The 24,061-nt window shown below is 42.8% G+C and overlaps 1 protein-coding gene across 9 annotated transcripts in view; it reads right to left on the bottom strand.

Moving 5' to 3' along the window:
• GFOD1 (glucose-fructose oxidoreductase domain containing 1) overlaps positions 1-23,723 on the bottom strand; it is a 113,863-nt gene extending 90,140 nt beyond the window's left edge. Inside the window, exons 1-2 of one of the 9 annotated variants that reach the window (XM_043507010.1) lie at positions 23,570-23,710; positions 22,969-23,155 (exon numbers count right to left, since the gene is read on the bottom strand). In XM_043507010.1, coding sequence (XP_043362945.1) covers positions 22,969-23,155; positions 23,570-23,668 — 286 coding nt within the window. In that variant the 5' untranslated portion in view covers positions 23,669-23,710. Of the gene's footprint in view, positions 1-3,971; positions 3,993-10,852; positions 11,433-22,968 lie in introns of those variants that run through there. The other 8 variants (XM_038390855.2, XM_043507013.1, XM_043507011.1 and 5 more) reach the window with 8 other exon arrangements.
• Positions 23,724-24,061: the final 338 nt, after the last annotated feature.

Below are 24,061 nucleotides of genomic sequence, written 5' to 3'. Positions count from 1 at the left end.
CCCCACCCCTGAGCCAGCAGAAGGCAGGAAATATCCTACACCTGACATGGGGCTGTAGCAAATTAATCCCCTCCTGGAGAAAGGCAGGAGAACAGGAGGAATTGTGACTACAGGTGCAGTCTAGCCATGGACTCAGAGAAGCAGCAGCAGAAGCAGCTCTCCAACTGGTCTCTCTTTCCCCCTTCATTTGTAATCAGTCTGGTTACAGTAATATATCACATTGCTTAAAATGCACTTTTGCCCATGCTCTCTCTCCCTCCCTTCCCTACTGAGCTGTATTCATTTGGTTTCCTGGCAGCCAGATTTGTCAGTCAGTGTTTCCATTTCAACTTTCTTTGTTAATTTATTTTTCCGTTCTGATGGCTGAGGTATGTCTCTGAGAAAAGTCCCTTCCTGCTTATCTTTCGCCCAAATCCATCCGCCTTTCCAAATCAAAAAGCATCTGATGTTTTCTAGCTTCACATAAATTTGTGTTTTCAAAGATAAGAAACGTCCAAGAATGTTAAGGCTTTATAACAACACTTTGCAAATATGGGTACAGTATAATCATCTCGGTTCTACAGACGGGGGGACATAAACAAAGGGTCTTGTTTAGGGTCACATATGAGAGAGTTAGGTCCACAACCCAGATTTTATGACTTCTAATTCTGTCCCCTAGCCACTAGATCACTCTTAATCCCCTTTACTCTTTAATCACCTATCCTCCAAATACAAGTTATGAGCCAAATTCATCTACATACCTTCACTGGAGTTATCCTATGAATGGATTTGGCTCACTATCTCTACTTTTGCCCCTGAAATTCTTCCCAATACATTTAGAAATACCGTTGGTATTAGATCCCATTTTATCCCTACTCACACCACTTCCATGCCGCTCTCCTGAGATTAGAATGGCCAACGACCCAAGAAAATAAGAAAAAACAGACACTTACACACAAAGAAATGAATTAAACTCTGTGTTTTGTCTAAAGGTTGCTGTTGTGCAAAGATACTTTACAGTACTCTATTGACACCAATTGCACAGCTATGTTGTGCCATACATTTCCATTACAAATTCAACTCCATTATCCTATTTTCAGGGTTTATAACTCAAACATAAAAATGTGCCCGAGAGATGAAACTTGGGAAGAAAGCTTCAGCCTGAGAACAAACCCTACTTTTAAAAAAAAGTTTGCTTTAAATAAATAAATAAATAAATAAATAAAGTCATATGGCCATTTGTAAGCTAGAGAAGTGCCAAAAAGATATAAGTGAATGAATCAGCTTTCTGTTTTATGTTATGCTAATGAAGACCAATCTCTTTAGGTGTTTTGGACACTTCAGTAATTTGGAAATCAGCTACTTCAAACATTCAACATTTTTCCAGCAAAAAAAAAAAAAAAAAAGTAAGGAATTTTAGTCCACAGACTTAATGCACATATAAAGTTCATTCAGGATCAAATGTGGAGGTCTTTAAGCACTTCTGACTTGGGTAAAACCCCAGATGGGCCAAATTCTGAAAAGTGGGAAGCACCCAAAAGTTTCAGTGAAATCAAGGGGAGTTGCAAGTGATCAGCACCTTTCAGGATTTGGCCCTTAAAGCAGGTACACCGGGGGTGTCATTTGCTGTAGGGTAGGAGGGCCCCCCCACCCCTGAATTTTAGGAACTATCTAAGGTGTCAGATTTCTGGGCAGCCACGTAGGGAGGCAGATTTGGCCCAGCCACCCCTCTGTAATGACAAAGGGTCAGCCAGGCCAAATTTGAGTGATGTTGAAACCCGGTGTTTCTGGTTGCTAGGCCACACGCTCAAATTTGGCATAGCTGCCTCTTTGTCATGATGGAAAGGTGGCAGGGCCAAATCTGAGTGGCATTGCAACCCTATGCACCAGGATGGAGGGGCAATGTGCCACCCTAGGCCTATGAGGAAAGGGGTGGCAGATTGTCTTGAGTGGCCTATGATGCCACCTCCCTCCCCCAGCTATCTGATCAGGAAGCAGTGGTGGTAGCATGGCCCAGAGCTAAGCATGGAGCAAGACAGGCCCAGAGTACTGTCCCAGGCCAGCCATTGGTGAGAAACACACCACCAGCCCTCTGACACCCTCTACCTCCTCCGGATGGGGCAGCCCACTAACTACTCAGCCACAGCCTCACCAGGGAGGCAGAAATGAGAATGCTGACACAACTTGGCCCCTTACACAATTTTTCTGAAATGAAGCCCCTGAAACACACTAATCTTCCTGAACTACTTTCACTGGGTAAAATTCACCTTGGATTCAGAGGACCTTTTCAAAGCCACTTTTTAAGGTTGGCCTTTTTCTGTTTTGAAACTTAACTATTGCATAAGCCTTGGATTGCCCCTATGCATAGGGGTGCATTACACCTATTGTGCCTAATGATTTACATGAATCCCAGATCAGGATATGATGCTGAACCTGGTAATGAATAGAATCTATGCTAACAAGTGCAGCTGAAAAGAGATGTTAACTTTCCCTTGTTGCTACGTGAGGGGACCCTGCTAGGAACTCATGCTACCTGAAGGGGAGAGTGTGCAGGGGAGGAAAATATCAACACAAGATGCTCTCCAGTCCACGTAAATCACCTTTTTTCCCCTTTTTCAAAACATCCACAGGGATCAAAACATGGACTTGACCTGGGAGTAGAGGGGCAGGGCCACACTGTGTGGCATATTTCCCTCCAAAACTATATCTGACCTACAGTTGAGGAAAATTAGGGTGACCAGATGTCCCAATTTTATAGGGACAGTCTCGATTTTTGGGTCTTGTTGTTATATAGGCTCCTATTACTCCCACCCCCGTCCCAATTTTTCACACTTGCTGTCTGGTCACCCTAAGGAAAATGGATGCTGCCTCAGACAGCATCCACTCCCGCTGTCTGCTCTTTGACTCCCTCCTCACTGTTACAGGGCATAATGGAAGGCCAGCAGCTATTGGCAACATAACTTACTTTTCCTGCCATTGTGCTGTGACTTACGATATCTATGAAGGAGCATAGAAGAGAGGTCACTCCACAGAGCTGAGCACAATTCATAGGATTGGGGAACCAGATCCCTTTAGATTCCTGGCCCTCTGCTGCCCCCACTTTTCACCCCTCCACATCTCTGCCAATCAATCCCATGTTTTGGGGGAGAGGAGAACCTTGTCAGAGTCCAGAGTACCCTTGGAGCTGCAGAGTTTGGGCATTCAGTCATCCCCCTCTAGAATATTTTAGCACAGAGGGGAGTATATTAAACTCGTCTAGGAAAGCCACAACTAAATCACCGATTGTTCCAGACTGGTCTCGTTTCTGTTTTGTATGCCTGTGATACAACAGTCTGGATCCTCAGAGGAGATAAATTGGCATAACTCCACTGGTTCTAAATGCTTGACTATAAACTATGACTCTGAGTTTCCACTGCTTTGCACCTTGTGAAGTCATTTGCACATGTGCAAAGTGAGCACAAAGGAAGTGCAAAATACTTTGTTTTTTAAAAGCAGAAACAAAAGACAGTAGCTCTAAGATCAACCATTCAGAGCAACTGGAATGTATTTTTCTCCAGGTTTCTCTAACAGCATCTCAAATATTTGAGGCATGTTACTCCCCATGCAATCCACAGTCTTTTCATGAACACCATAAACTATTGTGCACATGAATCCAGTCCCTCGTCATCTTTAATGACATGCTTAGGGACTGAGGCAGGATATTTTTCGTTAAATCTCTAAAGCAAAGTTTGATGTACTCAATTTTCCTATCTGAACCTCAAGACTTACCCAATTTCTCTCTTGCCATGGTCATGCTCTTTCAAGAAACTACCTCAATTATTGGGCACCTGTCTATTGCTAACAAAACAAGAGAGCAAAATTACCTGCATCTTTAATGTTCCAACTGCTAAATTCAGGCCCTGACATACCTCACTGTAACAGATGAATCCAGGAAATCCAGATAGAGAATGAGGGAGAGAAAAGGGAAGAAGCTACATAAAAGTAAGCCATACCTCCGAATATAGTTAGGGCTCAGTCACCTGTTCCTTAACTACCATTTGATTCTGTAGTTGCACTGGGGCAACTAGGTCCAGTTCTATGTCCTAGGGTGACTGGCTTCTTTAAGAGAGAAAGGGTCCAGTTCACCTGTGACTAGTTAGTTGCCTCCTAATGGGGCCTAATAGATGGCACCGGACCTCTATAAAGACCCAGGAATCAGGTAAGAAAGAGCTTGTGAGTAGTACTTGAGACAGCAATTAATAGGAATGACTGGTGCCTTAAGAAGACTGATGATAGAAGTAGTCTAAGCTAGGGAATTCTGCTCAGCAGAAGACAAGTACAGAGGCCCTCTAAGTAAAGGGGGAGAAACAGCTCAGTCAAAGGAGGATGAGCCCTGGAAAATGGGGGTTGATTCTGGAGGGACATTCCTATGAGAAGCATCTCAGCCTGGCTAGGACTTACAGCTCAAAGGGGGGCTTTGGAAGTTGAATGTTGTAGGGAGCAGTCTTGCAGAAGCCCTGAGTTGAGAGTTGTGGGAGCAGACCTCCAAGAAGCATGGAGAATTGCCAGACATGTGAAGCCCTTGGAAGAGTGGCATAGGAGTTAAGGAAGAGGGAGTGTTCACTCACAGGTAGATGGCCTGGTGAGTGGGGCCTGGAATAAGGGTAGAGGAACTGGAGAATGGAATGGGTGTGTGATTCATGAGTGGGCATCCTGGGGGACTGTAGGAAAAACTGAAACAAAACTTACCTTCGCTGTTGTGAGTGGCTTCAGGAGGGTGTGCTGGTGGGTTAAGATCTGTTATAGCATATAAGTGCAAAACTGGATCTTGCACCCCTCTAGGCAGGATGACATCACCACAGATAAGTTTTCTAGACGCATCTTGTTCTGTTTGTACATCGCTTAGCATAACCGGGTACTAGTCCATGATGGGCTATTAGGCATTAGTATAACAAATTTGATCAGAGTAGAATTATTTGTCAAGTTAAGTAGCCTCAAATCCTCTTTAAACCTCAGCTAGATCCTGGTAAGACTGCTGGGATGTAGAACATTAAGAAGGTGGAATGGTGGAAGAGCCAGGCAATTTTGCTGGGACCGAAGGAGAAAAACAAATGTAAAGTGTGTGTTTTTAAAATATCCAGTGTTATCTGAGTAGAAAATGGCTTATTTAGCTGGGCTTAGGGCCAGGAGGCAATGGGTTTCTTCAGTTCCTGAAGATGGGGAGAATAGGAACCTGACCCTGGAAATGTCCTTGAAAATTCTACTCTTTAGGCTACCTTGAAAGTGTGCTCAAGATCCAGAAGAACAGTATGAACTGCATTGCAATCTGTTCCTTCCCGCTCATTGCCCTCCCCTGATCAACTCCTGGCACAGCACTATTAATCTCAAAGGAGGCTACTAGTTGCTGCCTTAAGAGGAAAAAAAGGATCCATTCTATTTACCACTAGAGGAAAGATAACTGAGGTTACAAGTGGACTACTGTACTCCTGGTACCTGCTGTTCTAATCTAGAGTTCAAGTCTCATGTACAGGATTTAGATTTATCACCCACACTAAAAGAATGTCTTTAATGGACAATCTTTATTTTTTAGAAGTTTTCTTTAAAAATTCTTTTAAATAGAAATAAACAATTACTGATGCATAGCTCTGCAGTCTTCTTAATTATATAGCTTCCAGCACTCTGCTCCTAGATGCCTGATTTGCATAATCAATCTATATAAATTTTGCAATAATCATACTGTATGAAGATCCTTATATTTGTGTTTGCTGACAACTATTTTTGGCCTTTCAGAGTGAAGGGATTTGCAGAATCTGATAGCCTTACCCTAATTTAGTAGCCCCTTACTCCATAAATAGTACCATTGATTTCAGTGAGATTATTTGTGGCTTGAAGCTCTATTCAATGCGAGTAAGGCTATTGAAATTTTGTCCTGTCTGGTTATTTTTAATATGAATATGCACATTTCTTCACACTGATTACAATCCATATGCTCTAGTTCCTGCGCTCAGAATTTCTAGCTCTGAATATAACCATCTTGATTTTTTTTCTGTCACTTATATTAAAGAATTCTGCCTATTTAATCAAAATGGATTTAAAATATAGAAATATCTTACCAGCTCCATAAGTTTGTTGTCAATGTCTGCTACTTCGGAGCAGGAAATCTAAACTGGCTGTGTAGATTAGGAACACTCTTGAATGCATGTGAAAGCAGTGTGCTTTCAAAGTTCTTATAAGGTACACTCCATTTTTAAACAATTTCAGTATCTTTATGCAACTGGATTCTCTGTATGACATTAAGAATTCTTGCTTTTATGCATTCAAATAGAATATTTCCTAAATCTCAGCGATCTAGCAAAACAGCACTTCCTATCTGGTTAATTAGGGTGAGACTGAATCCCCTGTGCACAATGATCTTCAACGTAACTGTGTGTAACTCCTCATCAAAAGCTGGCCCTCTTCTCTTTCAGTAGGGTGGAGCAGATGCAAGACTATAATTAAGGTGGCAGCAGATCACATGTAAGATGCATCAAAAGAACCTTTAATGATATATCCTTTGTAATCTGATTCAGTAACTACTAGAGTATCATTAATATTACACGGCAGTCTTCCTTTAAATCTACTGTGAGCTGACTGTCTTTAATCTAGGTGACCCTCTAGCTGTTTATCAAAGTGGCAAAATACATAGAATATCCACAAAGGGAAGCTGAGTGTGGCTGTTTATAACAGGGTTTTTCTCCACAGTTTTATTTTGTGCTAGCAAAAAGAAAAGGAGTACCCGTGGCAGGTCATTAATAAGTACAATCATGGTATGGTGTGACTCAGTTGTAAATTACCTCAAGTTCAGAAGCTGGCAATGCCTCTTCCCAGTGCTTTGTGACTACTCTGGTCCCTCTTTGTTGCATATTGTTGTTGTTGTTATGTTGTTGTTGTTGTTTTTTATGCCCAACACTAGCGTCTCTTTCCACCACCACCACCAAAAAAAAAAAGTGAACACCACACATGAGATCATAAGGTCTGTAACATTTAAAAAAATGCCCTGAGATGATTCGTAGCATCTTTTTAATATTTGAGCATCTCTAACTGCAGCAGCAGATCTGAACTTGCTTGTGTTGGCAGAGCTTTTTGCTCAAGGTTGTATTCGCACAACTAACATTATATGCTTATTTGCCATTAAGTTGTTTGTTTTCCAACATACCAGCTGCTCAGATCTATCCAGAAATGTACTGACTCCTTTGCAAATGAAGAGGAAAAAGCTTTCCGAGCACAGAAAGGACCAAATCATATACTGAACATCATAGAAACCCCATTAAAAATAAACATACATCTGCTAGCTGTAGAGCCATTGTTGCTGGTATCGAGCTGATTTAATACCATCTCTGCAGCAGCCACTAAATAAGAGCCAAACACCAGATTGACTATATGCAATAATAATCAAAATAATATTCAATGGCAAATATAATCCTACAGCACAGCCACAGCTCATGGTCACATCTTCACTTTGCTTTAAATACTACTCTTCCTCCCCGCACTGGGTGCTATATGCTTGTGGAGCCCTATAAGGCTCTCCCTCAACTTTTCCTTAATTTTTAACCTGACACTACAACCATGATCCTTCCCCTCGAGAAGATTTGCACTGCAATCAGTTTGAAGGCTGTCCCATAACCAACAGAAATGAGTGCCACTGAGTGAAGTACCTGACTTGCTTTCAATATTCAAGAGACTGTGGCTTTTTTAAGCTTATATTGCAGCTATAAAACCTCCAAGGAAAACCACCAGGCTGGAGGAGTAACACACAGATCTGTCATTCAGACATTAGAATGACCTTGTGTTCATGGCCTAAAGTAGCTAATTCTATTGATGCTGTGTTCATTTGGGAGAAAGGAGGGTCTTGTGCTTAAGGCACAGGTGTGGAAATCAGGAGACCTAGATTATATTCCTATCTTTGTCACTACTTTCCTGTGTGACCTTGGGTGAGTCAATTAACATCTCCATATTTCTGTTACTCAATAGGTACTTCTGAGGGTCTTGAGAGGCAAAATTCATTGTTGTGAAATGCTTTCAGATCCTCAGTCACAAGATGCTGTAGAAATATTGCAACTTATTTTTATTGCTCATTTTGCTGTAGAAATAAGGTCACAAATCTTTTGTTCATAAAAGTGGGATGCTTATAATGTAAGTTACTCTTCTTCTGTAGCCTCATCTTGGAGTTAGAAAAAGGTCTGGTATAGAGACAGTTTTATCTTAATCACATTCTTCATTTATGTGGCATCTTTCATCCCAGAGTTCAGAGTTCTTTACAAACTCTGGATCAGTTCATCAACCAGTATAAATTGATGTACCTCTGTTGATTTCTCCATGGGGTTGCATCCCTGACCATCTTGGGTTCAAAAAAGAATTAGATAAGTTCATGGAGGATAGGTCCATCAATGGCTATTAGCCAAGATGGTCAGGGATGCAAGCCCATGCTCCAAGTGTCCCTAAACAGCTGATTAATAGAAGCTGGAACTGGATGACAGGGATGCGTCACTCAAAATTGCTTGTTTTGTTCACTCTCTTTGAAGCATCTGGCACTGGCCACTGTCAGCAGACAAGATATTGGACTAGATGGACCACTGGTCTGATCCAGTATGGCCGTTCTTATTGCTTAATTCTCATATCCATGGAATGAACACTGTATTGTGGCATTTTAAAGCATCTCATTGCAAAATACCTTTCACGATACTAAATAACAGAGCAACTTCCCACAAAGTAATTACTCACAAAAGACTTACAGGTTCTATCCTGTTCACTTGCTAAACAGTACTTTTGATGCAATAGATATGAAAGTTGAAGTGAGCAAGGATTTGCAGAGTCAGCCTGAGACGCAAATAATTTTCTAAATCGTCAAAAAAATTCTCCACTTAGATGATATTGCCATGCTGTCTGTATTGTGCTACTAGTCGTATTCTTTACCGCATAGTCTAATCTCAGTCATACCAGTGAAAATCAGAAGTATCTCTGTTGATTCACTAGAGCTACTTTCGATTTACACAAGGTAGCAGAGATCAGAATCTGGCCTTCTGTTTTTATATTATTAACAATGCATTAACTCAGCCATGATTATTAATATCAGCTGAGCACTTTCCAGCTGTTCCTTACGTTATTTTCTTTCTCACCATATAAAACTGTATAATTATGTTGTTCATTGACTGAAGAAGTGAAGGAAGCAGGGAATTTCCACACACTTTTAGAATAGATGTTTTTCACCTTAGTTTTGGGATATATATAAAATATGAGTGTGTCCTTGTTTTTTAATTCACTTTATAGTTTTAAGCAATGTCATTTGATAACTATTTCCATTGGATGCTCTTGTTTGACTCCACTGTAAGTGTGCAGTTTTGAAAGTTGGTCTGAATAAAGCTTTTTTTATGCACGTGAAGGCTAACGTTCCAGGGACTCTCATTAATACAATAAAGACCTCTCTTTTTGGCACTTCCTGGCAACTAATGATCAGCTGGAGGCACTGAAGGCTGCCAACCATTCACTGCAAGGAAGTGCCAGACTCAGAGGTCCTTACTGCTGTGATAAGCCAGGGAAAACATAAAAAATACAAAACAAAACAATTACCTTTTTTCTGTCTGCTGGACTCAAAGTGTGTATGCTGCTAATGTGCGATTCAAGGCATCAAGTTATCCAGTAGTTAAAAAGTGGCACAGTAACTGATGAGAGGAGAATTTTATTCACAGTGTCAAATATGGTTTGCTCTTATTAGCAGCATTCATTAGTCACATTAATTCACCTGGCTTGTAAACTCCTCAGTGCAGGGAACATGTTTTGATTTTTCTTGGTTAGCACCCTGCTCATACCTATGTGCTACATATGTTCAGTAATAACCCTCCTCATCATCATTTGCTGAGAGCCATCTGTGTGCACTCGGTGCTGTACAAACATAAAGGAAGTCACAGTCCCTTCTCCAAGGACTTTATAATCTTAGGCCCCAATTCTTCAACTGGATCCGTATGGGTGAGCATGAGTTCGATGTGGTTCCTTCTACCAAAGTGGATCCAGTTGCAGAATCGTGCCCAAAATCTGGCACACATGATAAACCAGAGGCAAATTCAATCACCTAGAAGTACAGCTATAAAAAGCAACAAGGGGCCCAACCAGAAACAAGGCCCCTTAAGTCAGTTCTACTAAGCTCATAATTAACAGGTGCAGGGTGCCAGTTTCTTGGCTTTTTATTTTTTCTCATTGTCTGCTTTCCCAACATCTAGTCCTAGCTGCTCCCAGAGCCCTCACACGTGCTCACCCACCAACCCCCTGCTCCAACCCAGAGCCCCTTCCTGCACTCTGAACCCCTCAGTCCCAGCCCAGAGCCCCCTCCTGCATCCCAAATCCTCATGCCTGGCCACAGCCCAGAGCTCGCACCCCCTCCCACACCTCAACCCCCGCCTCAGCCTGGAACCCTTTCCCATACTCTGAACCCCTTGGTTCCACACCCATCCCAGAGCCCCCTCTTACACCCCAACCCCTCATCCTTGGCCCCACCCCAGAGCCTGCATCCCCAGACGGAGCCCTCACCTGCTCTCGCATCCCAACCCCCTGAGCCAGCCCAGTGAAAATGAGTGAATGAGTAAGGGTGGGGAGAGCGAGCGACCGGGGGGTGGGGAATGGAGTGAGTGGGGGGAGAGGCCTCTGAGAAGGATTGGGACAGGGGCAGGGCCTTGGAGGAAGGGCGAGGCAGGGGTGGAGCAAGGGTGTTCAGTTTTGTACAAGTGGAAAGTTGGCAATCCTACTGCCCAAGAATGGGGTCAGACATGGGAATGTGCCTGAGAGACCCAGAGATAGCAACAGTGACCAGCTACTACCCAGATGGCTTAGAAGTATATGGGATTTTGTGATTGGGTCCACTCACCAGAGAGGCAACAGGGACAGGTTGCAACATACAGGTTGTTGAATGTATAACACAGATATCCTTTCTCCAAAATGTTCATTAGACACTAGGTGTGGAAGGTTGTAGGAGTGGGGGGGAGATGTTGTTTGACATCTGACAATGGAGAGGAGGGATTGGGGAAAGATAAGGTTTAGACAATATAAAGTCAGTGCATTTTTTCCATAATGTAAACAGATTTTTTTAATATCTTCCTATTCAAATATAATTTTCACAAAAAAGGGAGTCGCTGCAGTCAATGGAATTACATCAGGAATTAATTTGGTCATAAATCTTGTTTTAAACTTTGAACTTAGAGGTCCAATGGTTAGGGCGCTAGCCTGGGATTTGGGAGCTGTTCAATCCCCTGCTATGCCTTGAGCAAGTCAATTAGTCTCTCTGCCTCTGTTCCCCATCTGTGAAAAGGGGATAATAGCAATTTCCTACCACACAGGGGTGTTGTGAGGACACATGCACTAAAGACCGTGGGGTACTCCGATGCTATGGTAATGGGAGACATATGGGTTTAAGACTCACTACAACTAGTTAACAGACTATGTATGTACAGGTGGAAAGAAAGTCAGCTGTACCTGGATGATACTTTGGTTAGAAGGAAGATCCAATCTGCAGTAAAAGATAAAAGAAACAGAATAACCTCACTTATTTAAATGGCTCTATAAATCACAGTAAAGTAACAAATCTGTGTTTTTAAAGATGATTTTATTTAGCTTAGCAAAGCGAGGTCAGGGCTAGTGAAATGCCAAATTAACCACTCTGGAGCTGAGTTAAATTTTCTAATTTAATACATTAAGAATCTCAATCAATATACATCTGAGTCCACTTAATATCGACTTGCCTGATTTATCTAAATCAATATAATGCACTGTTATGCCTTGTCTACATGTACAATTTGCACGGCTCTATAACTATACTAGTGTACTTTAAGCAATACAACGCCATTTCCTGCACTTCATAAACATGTTTATACTGGTATAGTGTATTCCCATATGGGAAGCGGAATAAGCTATACAAGTATAAGGCATTATACCAAGATAACTGCACCACAGGTTGTACTGCTATAACTATTATGATAAAAAAACCCACACCCCTAACTAATGTAATTATACTGGCACAAATCTGTGCAGATCAGGCCTTAAACCACTTTAAGAGTGTCAACACAAGGGAGTTGCACCAATTTGGTTACATCAGTAAAACATATTGTAGATCTTAGACTGGAAGCTCTTTGGAGTAAGACCTGTCTTTTTGTTACAAGTGTGCACAGCGTCTACTAGAGTGGGACTCTGATCTTTGATTGATGACTCCTAGGAGCTACTGAAACATGAATAATAAAGTAAGAAGCATGCTTCTGCTGTGGTGATTTCATTCTCAGCTTGAAGAAACCCAGATCACTTGTTTTCAAATCCTGGTTAATATAGTGGCAAACTGATGACACTGAATGGTCTTGGCCAGGGATCAGCAACCTTTGGCACGCGGCCTGCCAGGGTAAGCCCCTTGGGGGGCTGAGCCGGTTTGTTTACCTGCTGCATCCGCAGGTTCATCCGACTGCAGCTCCCACTGGCCGCAGTTCGCCACTCCAGGCCAATGGGAGCTGCACGAAGCGGCGAGGGCCGAGGGATGTGCTGGCCGCCCTTCCCGCAGCCCCCATTGGCCTAGAGTGGCGAACCGCAGCCAGTGGGAGCTGTAATTGGCCGAATCTGCAGACGTTGCAGGTAAACAAACCGGCCCAGCCTGCCAGGGAGCATACCCTGGGTGGCTGCATGCCAAAGGTTGCCAATCCCTAGTCTTGGCTATACCGATGAGCTGGAATCTAAAGCATTTAATGGAAAATACCAGCCTTATCTACACCAAGGATTTGTCCTGATTTTCAGACAGTGCTACCCAGTTCCCACTAGTTATAGGGGGGAAATCCCTAAGACATATGGGATAATAAACTGCAATAAACTTCCATTTGCCCCATTGCAATTTACCTGAGTTACAGCATCATGCAAATTACAGGTTATAGACATTTATCTGGTCTGCACTGGGCCAGCTACATCAGTGGATGTCCACCAAATCAAAGCAATCCCCTATGTTATACAACATCTCCCATCTAAAGAGTCAAAGTACTTTCAAAAGGAAGAAAGCTAGAAGTGACAATAGCAGGGAGCTTGTAAATCTTGAAAGTTTACTTTTCAAAAGGATTGTCATTGGTTTATTTTATCTATACATTCCTCCTTAATTACGCTGCTGCTTAGAATTCTTCCAAAACCTAAAATCAGATGCATAGCACAAGTACTTTACAGAGTTCTTACATAAATATTATGTATTGTCCTTTATCTGTACCACTGGGCCCAAGAGCACCAAAACATGAAGAAAAAATCCTTTGAGGTAAACTTTTGAAGTAGAGTCAGAAAATTTAACATTACAATGGGCTTGAGGACTGGCCACAAATTCAGAATGAAGGCAGAAGGCCATGCAAGCAAGATAAATATCTGGATAAACTAAGGCCTGGTCTATACATAGTTTTTGTACCAGTATAACTATGTTATTCCAGGAGGAGGTGATTTGTATTTTTAATCAAAACAGTTAAATCAGTACAACTCCTAGAGAGGACTCAATTATACCAGAATAAGGTGCCTTTTTACCAATAGAGCTTATTCCCTTTCCCATATAAAAATAAGCTATTGTAAGTACTTTTAGATAAATATAACTGTGCCAACATAGAATATCAGGGTTGGAAGGGACCTCAGGAGGCATCTAGTCCAACCCCCTACTCAAAGCAGGACCAATCCCCAATTTTTGGCCCACCTCCCTAAATGGCCCCCTGAAGGATTGAACTCACAACCCTGGGTTTAGCAAACCAATGCTCAAACCACTGAACTATCCCTGCCCCCATGATTGGGATTGTGCTGCTTTAACTATGCCAATGTAGTTTGTGTGTAAACAGAGCCTTGGGATTTGTTGAATAACAGAACTAAGAACAACCTCTGTTATCATTTTAATAGTACTAACTAATATAACACTTTGAGATACAGCTTGTATGAAAAAGGATTTACAAACTAAAGGTGCATTATATGTATTGTTGCTATTTATTTTGCTTAGCACTGACCATGCGCTCAAACTCGTAGAAGACGTGCAGATAAAGGAGATCCCTACCTAAAGAGCTTACAGTGGAAGGCCTTGTTTATGCACAATATTACCTGATTCAGGAACTGGTGCAGATCACCATCAGGGGCCCTACATGTAGACAAGGACAAGTAATGGTTTGCCCCAATTTAGCTAATCACTGTTTCCCGTGATTCCTAAAGCCTTGTCCACACTAAGGTAGAAATGGTTTGTAAGATACCAGAGTTAGCATCAGTTCAGTTGAGTCTCTATTATCCATCTGCATTGAGGCTCCCAATAGTGCTATCTGGCTCTAGAAGCCATTTTCAGCACCATGTCAAATAAACCCACTCAGAACAAGTCAGAGAGCCAGCTAAACTATGGGCTTGTCTACACTGGCAATTTACAGTGCTGCAACTTTCTTGCTCAGGGGTGTGAAAAAACACCCCCCCTGAGCGCAGCAAGTTTCAGCGCTGTAAATGCCAGTGTAGACAGTGCACCAGCGCTGGGAGCTATGCCCCTTGTGAAGGTGGTTTTTTAGAGCAATGAGAGACCTCTCTCCCAGAACTACGCCGCGACCACACAAGCCACGTTAAAGCACTTCCGTGGCAGCACTTTAGCATTGCCAGTGTAGACTAGCTCTATGGCTTCCAATGCTGCTAATCCAGTGTTAGCAATGGTGGGTGTGACAGATGTGGCAATATCCTGGAAAAATCTTGTTGAATTAAGTTGAAGATCTTTGGAGTCCATTGTATTCAATGCAAAGTTTATGTATTATTGTGGGCCTGGATGATCAGAGGACTCTATTGAACAATGTGGCAGAGAAGAAAGGTGTTTTGGGATACTATGTGTGAAGTGGATTTCCTGGGAAATATCTAGGGGGAGGTGAGTGCAAATTCCACCCCTCCCTGGTTATAGGAAAACCCAGGCTTTAGACATTACAGCTTAAGGAAGGGACCATTGTCTTCTGATTATCTGTTCCTAGACTCTGAAGATAAAAGGCCCAGGCTGTATAAAGGAAAGACTAACCTATGCAAGGGTGTGCTTGTTCTGAACTGAGGCTGTTATGAACTTGTAACCATAGGAAAAACTCCTTGGTGTGATTTGAAGTACTGACTTCTAACAGAGCCCCTGTTGGAGTTGGGGAGGTGATTTCTGGTAAGCTTAGTCGCATGTGTGTAGGTTCTTTTATTGTTATATGTTTTCTGTCTAATGCTTTCATTTTAAGAATAAATGTGCTTGCTTAGAAAGGGCTGTATGATCATTTATAACGGTGGGCAATTACACTGTTCATAGACACTGAAGAGAAAGCAAAGCTCAGACACTGGCCTGATTAATCAGGAGTGAGAGAGAGAGACAGGTCTCCACTCAAGATAAGTGATGGCAGGGGATCTGGGAGCCTAGAGTGGGTTCCTTTCTTGGACTGCGAGGGGGAAATACAGGTGCAGCTGCCCTGAACTGTGACACTGGGAATGTGTTGAAAAGATTCCCTAGTGTAGACAAGGCTCCCAAATGCATCTGCATTAAGACTTTTCATGTCACTGATCTACAACCAATGAAGCTCTGCCATTGGTAATGATGATGAGGGAAAATGTCTATCCCTGTCTACATTAGTACTGCCGCGATTGCTAATTGCCACTGTGGAGCAGGACTAATGGTAGACCAATGATGCAAAAAGTGCTTGTGTACAGAGAAGGCCTTCACTGCAAGCACAGGTGTGCTTATAGGTTGAGTATGCACATCTGCCCTACCTTTAATCTAGATAGTACAGTAACAATAGTAACGAAGGCCTGGTGGCATAAACTCGTACTTCGGCCAGTCACCTTATTACAAGCCCACTAGGCACCTTGGTACGTACTCAAGTTGCTAGCCTATGCTGAATCCCATACCACCATGTGTTCACTACTATAGTTACCTGTTCTAGCCAGACTAAAGATAGCATGGGTAAGCCAAGCTGTGCTACCACCATACCTTCACTTTGCAGTGAAGTCATACCCAAAGACCTTGACTATATTGGAAATTTTGGAAAAAATAGTACAGGTGGTAGTAATTTTGCTCAGCTATCCCAGTGGTAGTGATGATGGGAGGGAGGGGACGATGCTATATGTTATCTACATGAGAGAAATTTATTGTTCTAAGAATTTATCTAACGTCCTAGTATGCTTTGGGCCTGATCCTCTGTTACATTTCTTGACTAATATATGCTGGCTAGCATATAAATATATATCATATTAATAATATATATTATCAGAACATAAGATATTCTTATGTTCTTTGGAATTCTGGGAGCTAAACCAGGAATTGTGGGATAGGTACCAAGAGGGCACTGCAAATTAAATGGTTTTGAGCAGTACTAGTTTGGACAAAACTGCATCAACTCCAAGTAATTCAGCATGGCCAGAGTGGACTCTGTTAACTGTACTTAAATTGGTTTAATACAACTGCTTCCATTATAACTGGTGTAATTCTCTAGTGTAGAGAAGTCTCCAACAACTTCCCATGTTTTTACCAATAAGTGAGTCAGACAGTGGAGGATGTCAAAACCTTGTCTACTCTAGAATTCCCACCAGTGCTGCTCCTCCTAGAGCAACTGAACTGCTAGCAGCACCAATGGGAACTTCCCCCCTAAAATTTTGTAATGTAGACAATGTCAAAGACAAATTCAGAGAAACCAGGACAATGTAGGAAATCCAGAGAAGTATCCATAATTGGAGGGACAGGAAAGAGAGGACACAAAGGAGAGTGGGTTATTGTTGTTGGTGTTCAAGCATAAGCCAGGGCTACCATTGTTGTTATGAACTCATGACTGTAGCTACTGATTTATATTGTATATGGATCACATACGGTAGTATTTTCCCTGAGTAAATCAGCACCTTGACAAGATCACAGGCACAATCCTGCTGTATTCCAGTAGGAGGTTTGCTGGAATAATGATGGAGTTGGAAGGACTTCATGATTGGACCACATATCACTAAAAGAGTTGGTTACCTTTTCCTGTAATACACAGTGTTTGTTCAACTTGTACTGAGTATGTACAGCTGATGGCCAATGTATTGTTTGTTTTGATTTCCTAGTAGGTGGCTTGTGCAAAATGGGTACCCCTCACAACTACCTCTGACTGTGCTGTTTAAAGGTGGATTGCTTTTTGAATAACTTTTTCATTTGTCATATGATTGACATAACTCAAATTTAATATTCTGCAAAGTCATCTATTTACCAAGCACAAGATATTCTACTCAGTGTCCTTGCTGCTGGGCCACATTTATACTGACTATAACAGGACAGATATTACATTGCTATTAATAAATAATTATGCTGTTTGCCTTAATAGAGCCTCTCATCCCAAAGGACCCCAAACCCTTTTACAGACAATGGATCAGGTTCTACCACATTTACAATTATGCAATTGCTTAACAGGGTTAAATGGGTATAAAGGAAGGTGCAAATTAATTATAGATTAGATTCATAAATCACTTCACTACCACTGATGTTACCTCTACTTATGGGGTAGACGTGCTGACAATATTTTGGTACCAGAATGAGGTCCTGACCTGGCTGGCCTCTAGGTGCTATTGCAATATAAATGTTTAATAATGTTTAGACTGTATTTCTGAAAAATATACTGTAAATATTTAGAGCATAGCAGAGTGTTTAATCTGCATAATGTGAAATGAGAGAGGAGGCAAAGTCCTTATCAGAGGAGCTGAGGGTAACCCTCAGTGACGTATTTCAAAAATATCTGACACTAGATGCGTTCCAAAGGCAAAACATTTGCTCCTTAGAAGCATTTACATGAGCCCTGGCAGGAATGGTTTAGCAGCAACCACACAGTGGGGGAATTCCAGCAGAGACAGATAAATGACCCCAACTCTCCTTTAAATTTACAGGTGACATTTTAACAAGGATTTCCCAGGAACCACCTCTGGTACATCAGTGGCTGTCATGCAGCAGCTGTTTAGCAGCACACAATAATACTATACAACAATTTCAGGGAAGGACTGAGGAATATCATATTTAATACATTGTCAGAATTCATGTATTGACAATTTTTAACTGTGTGGAAGGTTAGAACTTTTTCCAGAGGGATAAAATCATGTTGCCAGTATCGGTAACTCTTCTAGTGCTGAATGCTAACGAGTTCTGAAAGCACATTGTCTTTCTGTCTAGACTTGCTCTGTCCCACCTCTCCTAAACCTACATTAGCACCAGTGTTATACCCAGGGTGCGTTCATATTGCAGTTGTAGGCAGGTAGAGGAAGAGAAAATTACTTCCAGCTCATGGAAAAAGAACATGAAAACAAGTTGGTGCAAGTGCCCCAAGCCTGGCAAGACCAGTGAGAAAGAACAGAGTTCATATTAAATATGAGAACGGGCCTTCCTGGCCATTCAAGCCTTGATCTATCTTTCTTCAAGACGGACGCCAATTGTGAGATTATTTCTTTATTTGGAATTTGTATTATCTTAATGTCCAGAGGCCCCAACTAACACTGGGTTTCCATTGTGCAAAGTGTGTACAAGCAAAGAGCAAGGGACAGTCCCTGCCCACAAGACCCTATGATTTAAACAGACAAGGCAGACAGAAGCCGTTTTACTATCCCCATTTTACATATAGGAACCAAGACCCATGGAGTTTGATTATTTTTTTCCCCATAGAAATTGGACTCAGACCACCAACTCATTTCACAAGAGTCACTGAAAAGTCCTGGATTTGAAACAACTTTTTGTCTGTTTCCAAAGCAGGCTGGCTCTGAACCATCTCAGGCCTAGGCTGCACTAGCCCTTTGCCTGCAATCAGTCTAGCTCAAGGAGCAATTCCACCTGCAGGTCAAAATGGTGAAGCATGGTAAAGAAAGGGCACAAGAATTTTTATCATTGTGTTGTCTAAACTGGGGTTAAGCAGCACAGCTGTAAGGACACCCACACCCATCTACACCAGAGCTATCTTCAAGGACCTGTATCAGAAAAAGAGCAGCAGTGGGGAAAGTGCTGTAAATTCCAGTGTAAAAGGGTCCTAGAGGTGACAGTGAAATACTGTGTAACCAACACTTTCTGCCATCTGGTTCCCCAAGCTTTTAATTTTTAATAACAAAGCATTTCATACTGAAAACAAAACAACTTATTAATTGCAGGTGAAAGGTCCATGTTTCATGACAAACTATTGCTATGAGTAGAAGAAAGGTGTACTCCCCTAAGAGCATATTACAGAGCTCCAGCAGCAACAGGATAGACTAGAATGGATTTTTGTATAGAATAATACTGGAGAAACTCCTATGTCCTTCTGGCTTTACTGCCATAATCCAAGACAGCAGTGTTTGTTTTCAGTCCTTGTTACAGACTAATTCACCAAGTTAAACTCTTAAGTAAATAGGTGAAAATCTCAAAAAAAAAAAAAAAAATCACTAAGTCCTATCAGTGGCTACCTTGCAATACAAACGTTTCTTGCAGCCAGAGGTGAAGCATGAAGAGAGAAACAAACAAAGGGAAAAGTAAAGAAGAGATAAGACCCATTTACTTTCTTTGTCACAGTGGCTGACAATTTCCATCAGGCTACATTGGTACCCTGAGCAGAGGTGGAAGTTTGAACCCATTTCACCAGCTCAGGAAAGATTTATGGAACTTCTTATTTCAGAAATAGTACACTCCACCTTCCAAAAATTGAGACTCCAATGACTCAAAGAAAGTCATCACTCTCTAAGCCATTTTACAGTATTTGAAACCACAAAGATTTTCATATTTGCAGAACTGATGCCGGAGTTTAAAATCAAACCACTCTCGAAGAGATCACTTTGAAAAGAATGAAGGAAGGAAGTGCTAATAGATAAAAATATTTCTGTAAATAATGTTTTTAATATTTACATTTTATATTGCATGCCAGTGTAACCCACACACTTCCTGGGTGTGGTGTTCTGTCCCCTCTATAATCACAGGTTTCAGAGTAGCAGCCGTGTTAGTCTGTATTCGCAAAAAGAAAAGGAGTACTTGTGGCACCTTAGAGACTAACAAATTTATTAGAGCATAAGCTTTCGTGAGCTATCCGATGAAGTGAGCTGTAGCTCACGAAAGCTTATGCTCTAATAAATTTGTTAGTCTCTAAGGTGCCACAAGTACTCCTTTTCTTTTTGTCCCCTCTAGTGGCACTGAGACCATGTAACACTTAATGAATCTGCTACAGCCTTAACTCATGCAGTAGAGGCTCATGCTTTTAGTTTCAGAGGTCCCAGGTTTGATCCCGACCACCAGGGTTTGTCAGTTACACCAGTACCTTATATCATGCTCAGATCTCTTATGTAGGCACCCTTTCTCATTTTTCTTTCTTACCTATTTCACTGCAATTTCAATACAAAAATAAAACCTACAAATAGTGAAGGGCAAGTTGACCATAGACAGATGGGAATGGGAGAGTTACTATCCATCAGTAATGTGAAAACATCATTTCCTTTTAGAAAATGTAACCTGAATTTATTTTGCCAAACCAACATCATTAATAATTTCACCACAGGTCTGGAAATAATGTTTTCTACATACATACACATATCGTAAGATGAACAAAACATGATGTTCACTCAAAATTATTGTTTTTCTTTTTGATTTCATAGATTCTGATCCTGCAACACCCCCCCTCTCTCCACCCCCCACTCCCCCCCCCAGTGCCTGTGTGGAATCCCATTTTGTTCTATTGTGTTGAACGTAGAGACATGGTACACCCAAGCACAGGCAATAAGAGAAAGGTCTTAGTAAAGGAGTAGTACATTAAGGAGGACTGCAGGAGGGCAGGGGGATATTCAGAATTTGCAGGATTTTCCCAGTCAAATTCTAGCAATTTTATATTAGATCAAATTTGAGGTTTAAAACTTTGACATTTAACTCCATGGTAATTTAAATTCTCTGGGTCATTTAGATCTACATTATAATACCATTAACACATACTTTGGCAGGCAAAGCATAAATAATATGCAGTCTGAAAAAAATCAAAAGTTTGCTATAAAAATGATCGGGTTCTTTTACCCAAAGACAAGAAGCATTTCTGATCAGAGATATTAAAAGACTGTGACAAAGCTTGCACTGCAGATGCTTGCACTATACCTCGCCTGTGAATAGAGAACTAAAGTTTTTTAAAGCTTGTTCTCAACTCTTCCTTTAAAGACCCATCTATACTAACATCACTAATGATATCTTAGTATTACTATGCTTTCTAGTAGCAATGTAATACTGTAATTTTTGCTGCTATGATGCAATACATAGCCCTGGCAATCAGCCCACAGAACTGCAGAAAGAAACTAAATAGTCATTATTTGATTTGTTTACCTCAACATACCTTTGTCAGTTACAAAGATGACTCAACACATTTTCCCTAATTTACATTCCCTCATTTAAATTTAGAGGGCCAAAGTCTGATTTCAGTGACACTGGTGTAAATCTGAGAGTAACTCCACTAAAGTCAACCTTGATAGAAAAACAAATACTTTACATAGGAAGCCATGTTAGGGTGATCAACTGTCCTGATTTTATTGGGAAAATCCTGATATTTGGGGCTTTGTTTTATATAGGCGCCTATTACCCCCCACTCCCTGTCCCAATTTTTCACACTTACTATCTGGTTACCTGACACAAAGTAAATGGGGTAAATCAGTTTTCCACTAGTGTAAATGAAAGCAGAATTTAGGTCACAGTTTTTACATGTGTTAAAGTATAATTAAATCCAAAGATTATTTTTATAAGTGTACAGTATGCCTATTTTTCAGTCCTTTCTTTGTGTGTGATGTTTCACGGGCAAAGACCAGCATTTCTCAGATTGGAGGTCCTGACCCAAAAGGGTGTTGCAGGAGGTCACAAGGTTATTTTAGAGGAGCTGTGGTATTGCCACCCTTACTTCTGCACTGCCTTCAGAGATGGGAGGCTGGAGAGCAGCAGCTGTTTGCTGGGGCTCAGCTCTGACGTCAGCGCCACTGCCAGCATCAGTGCAGAACTAATGATGGCAGTACCTACAATAACCTTGCGACCCCCCTACAACTCCGTTTTGGCTCAGGACCCCTATAATTACAACACCCTGAAATTTCAGATTTAAATAGCTGAAATCATGAAATTAAAAAATTTTAAACTCCTGTGGCCGTGAAATTGGACTGTGAATTTGGTAGGGCTCTACCCAAAATGTTGCAGAGTAACTAGTCTCAACATCAAGCATTTAAAAGTGGACTCTCTCAACCCTCGGAAAAAGAGAGATGGGAAACACTGCTTCCTAAACCCCCCCCCCCCAAAAAAAAGAAGGAAAAGGAGGACTTGTGGCACCTTAGAGACTAACAAATTTATTTGAGCATAAGCTTTCGTGAGCTACAGCTCACTCGTGTTCATGTTCTCTGTGTGTGTATATAAATCTCCCCACTGTATTTTCCACTGAATGCATCGGATGAAGTGAGCTGTAGCTCACGAAAGCTTATGCTCAAATAAATGTGTTAGTCTCTAAGGTGCCACAAGTCCTCCTTTTCTTTTTTGTGAATACAGACTAACACGGCTGCTACTCTAAAAACTTCCAGTATGTTGCCTTGACGAGGTGTCTGATACAAACGACTGATGACATCTCAAAATCCATGCATCCAAATCTTAAAGACGGTGACAGCTTTAATAATCCCACTTTTTAGCAACTAAATCATCTCAGACGGTTTCAGTACCCCTAAAATACCACAAACAGTGCTTCAATACCTCCACCTCCCCAGCAGGGCTTCCTACAGGACACTAACACAACCCAGCTCTCCCTCTCACACACACCTCTCCTTGGAGTGACTGACTGGTTTATTCACGCACAGGGAAAAGCTCCGAGGGGAGACCTCCACAATTGCAATGGGTGGCCACAGATGCTCCTCCCATCCCCAGCCATGGGGATCCCGCACATGCTCTCCCGACCCCGGGAGATGCTTCCCGAGCAGCCCTAGTCGGAGGGGGAAGGAGACGCTTCCCAGTGCGCGCAGGGAGGAAAGGGCGTCTGGGTGGGACTCACTCACCCAGGGTTTTCACCGCGATCTGCCTGGTGAGCGGGGGCGGCAGGTTGATGCAGACCAGGTCCACGTCCTGGTGCAGCAAGACCTCGTCTATCCGGCTGGTGTAGAAGGGGACGCTCATCTCCTTGGCCAGCTCCTCCGCCTCCTCCTGGGTCCGGCCCCAAATCGCTTTGACCGAGAAGCCCTCGTCCTTCAGCAGCGGGATGATGACCCGGGCGGTGAGGCTGGTGCCGAACACCCCCACCCCGGGCAGCATGGCTGCAGCTCCCTGCCCCTGGCCGGCTCGGCGCCCTCCGCCCCTGCCTGCCGCCCGCAGAGGAAGGGCGCGGAGCTGCTGAGCGGCCCTGCAAGGAGCGATCAGACCCAGCCCAGCGCCGCCGCCCCGGGAAGGCGGACACGCCGCCCCCGAGCCCAGCAGCAGTGGCTGGCACGCTGCGCCCCGCGGCTCCCGGAGCGGCTCAGCAGCGACGCAGCGGCCCCCGATGCTCCCCCCTGCTTGCCCTCCATACCCGGATCATCACACAGCCCAGGGCGCCGCTTTTCCCCTCCCCACCACACACGCACACGCAGCCCCGAACCCGGCTGCTCTTCCCCGGCCAGCTACCTCTTCAGCCAGCGGCGGGGGAAATTGCTGGGCAGCCAACAAGTTGTACAGTGAGGAGGAAGAGGAGGAGGCGGCAGCAGCCTGAACCTTACTCTGCATCTGCCATGTTCACCACAGAGCACTCCTGCTCACTGCGAGAAAAGGAGGAGTTTTGCTGTCACCTACTGCTTTCCTGCAACGCCCTCTTTAGAGCTCACAAGTCATTGGCCACCGCTCTGGTTTCTTTCCCAGTGCAATCGAAAAATAGCACCAATTGGCTGGCATGCCCTTGGCAGGGGCAGCGGAGGGCTGGTGGCACTAGTTGGGGCAAGGGGGATACAGAAGCAGGCAGAAGGATGGGCTACCTAGATCCTGAAAGGCTAGGCTTCCTCAGTTCCTCTCCCCTCCCTCACTCTTTCACCACCCCCTCTCCGGCTGCTGCAACCCTCTCCCCTGGGGCTCAGGGCTTGTTAGGAGTTTAATCAGCCTTCCCTCCACTTTAACTCTTCCCCC

Source organism: Dermochelys coriacea, chromosome 2, assembly GCF_009764565.3.
Source record: "Dermochelys coriacea isolate rDerCor1 chromosome 2, rDerCor1.pri.v4, whole genome shotgun sequence".
NCBI classification, from domain to species: Eukaryota; Metazoa; Chordata; order Testudines; family Dermochelyidae; genus Dermochelys; species Dermochelys coriacea.
The sequence above is the reverse complement of the archived record's forward strand: the minus strand, read 5'-3'. Positions and strand labels throughout refer to the sequence as shown.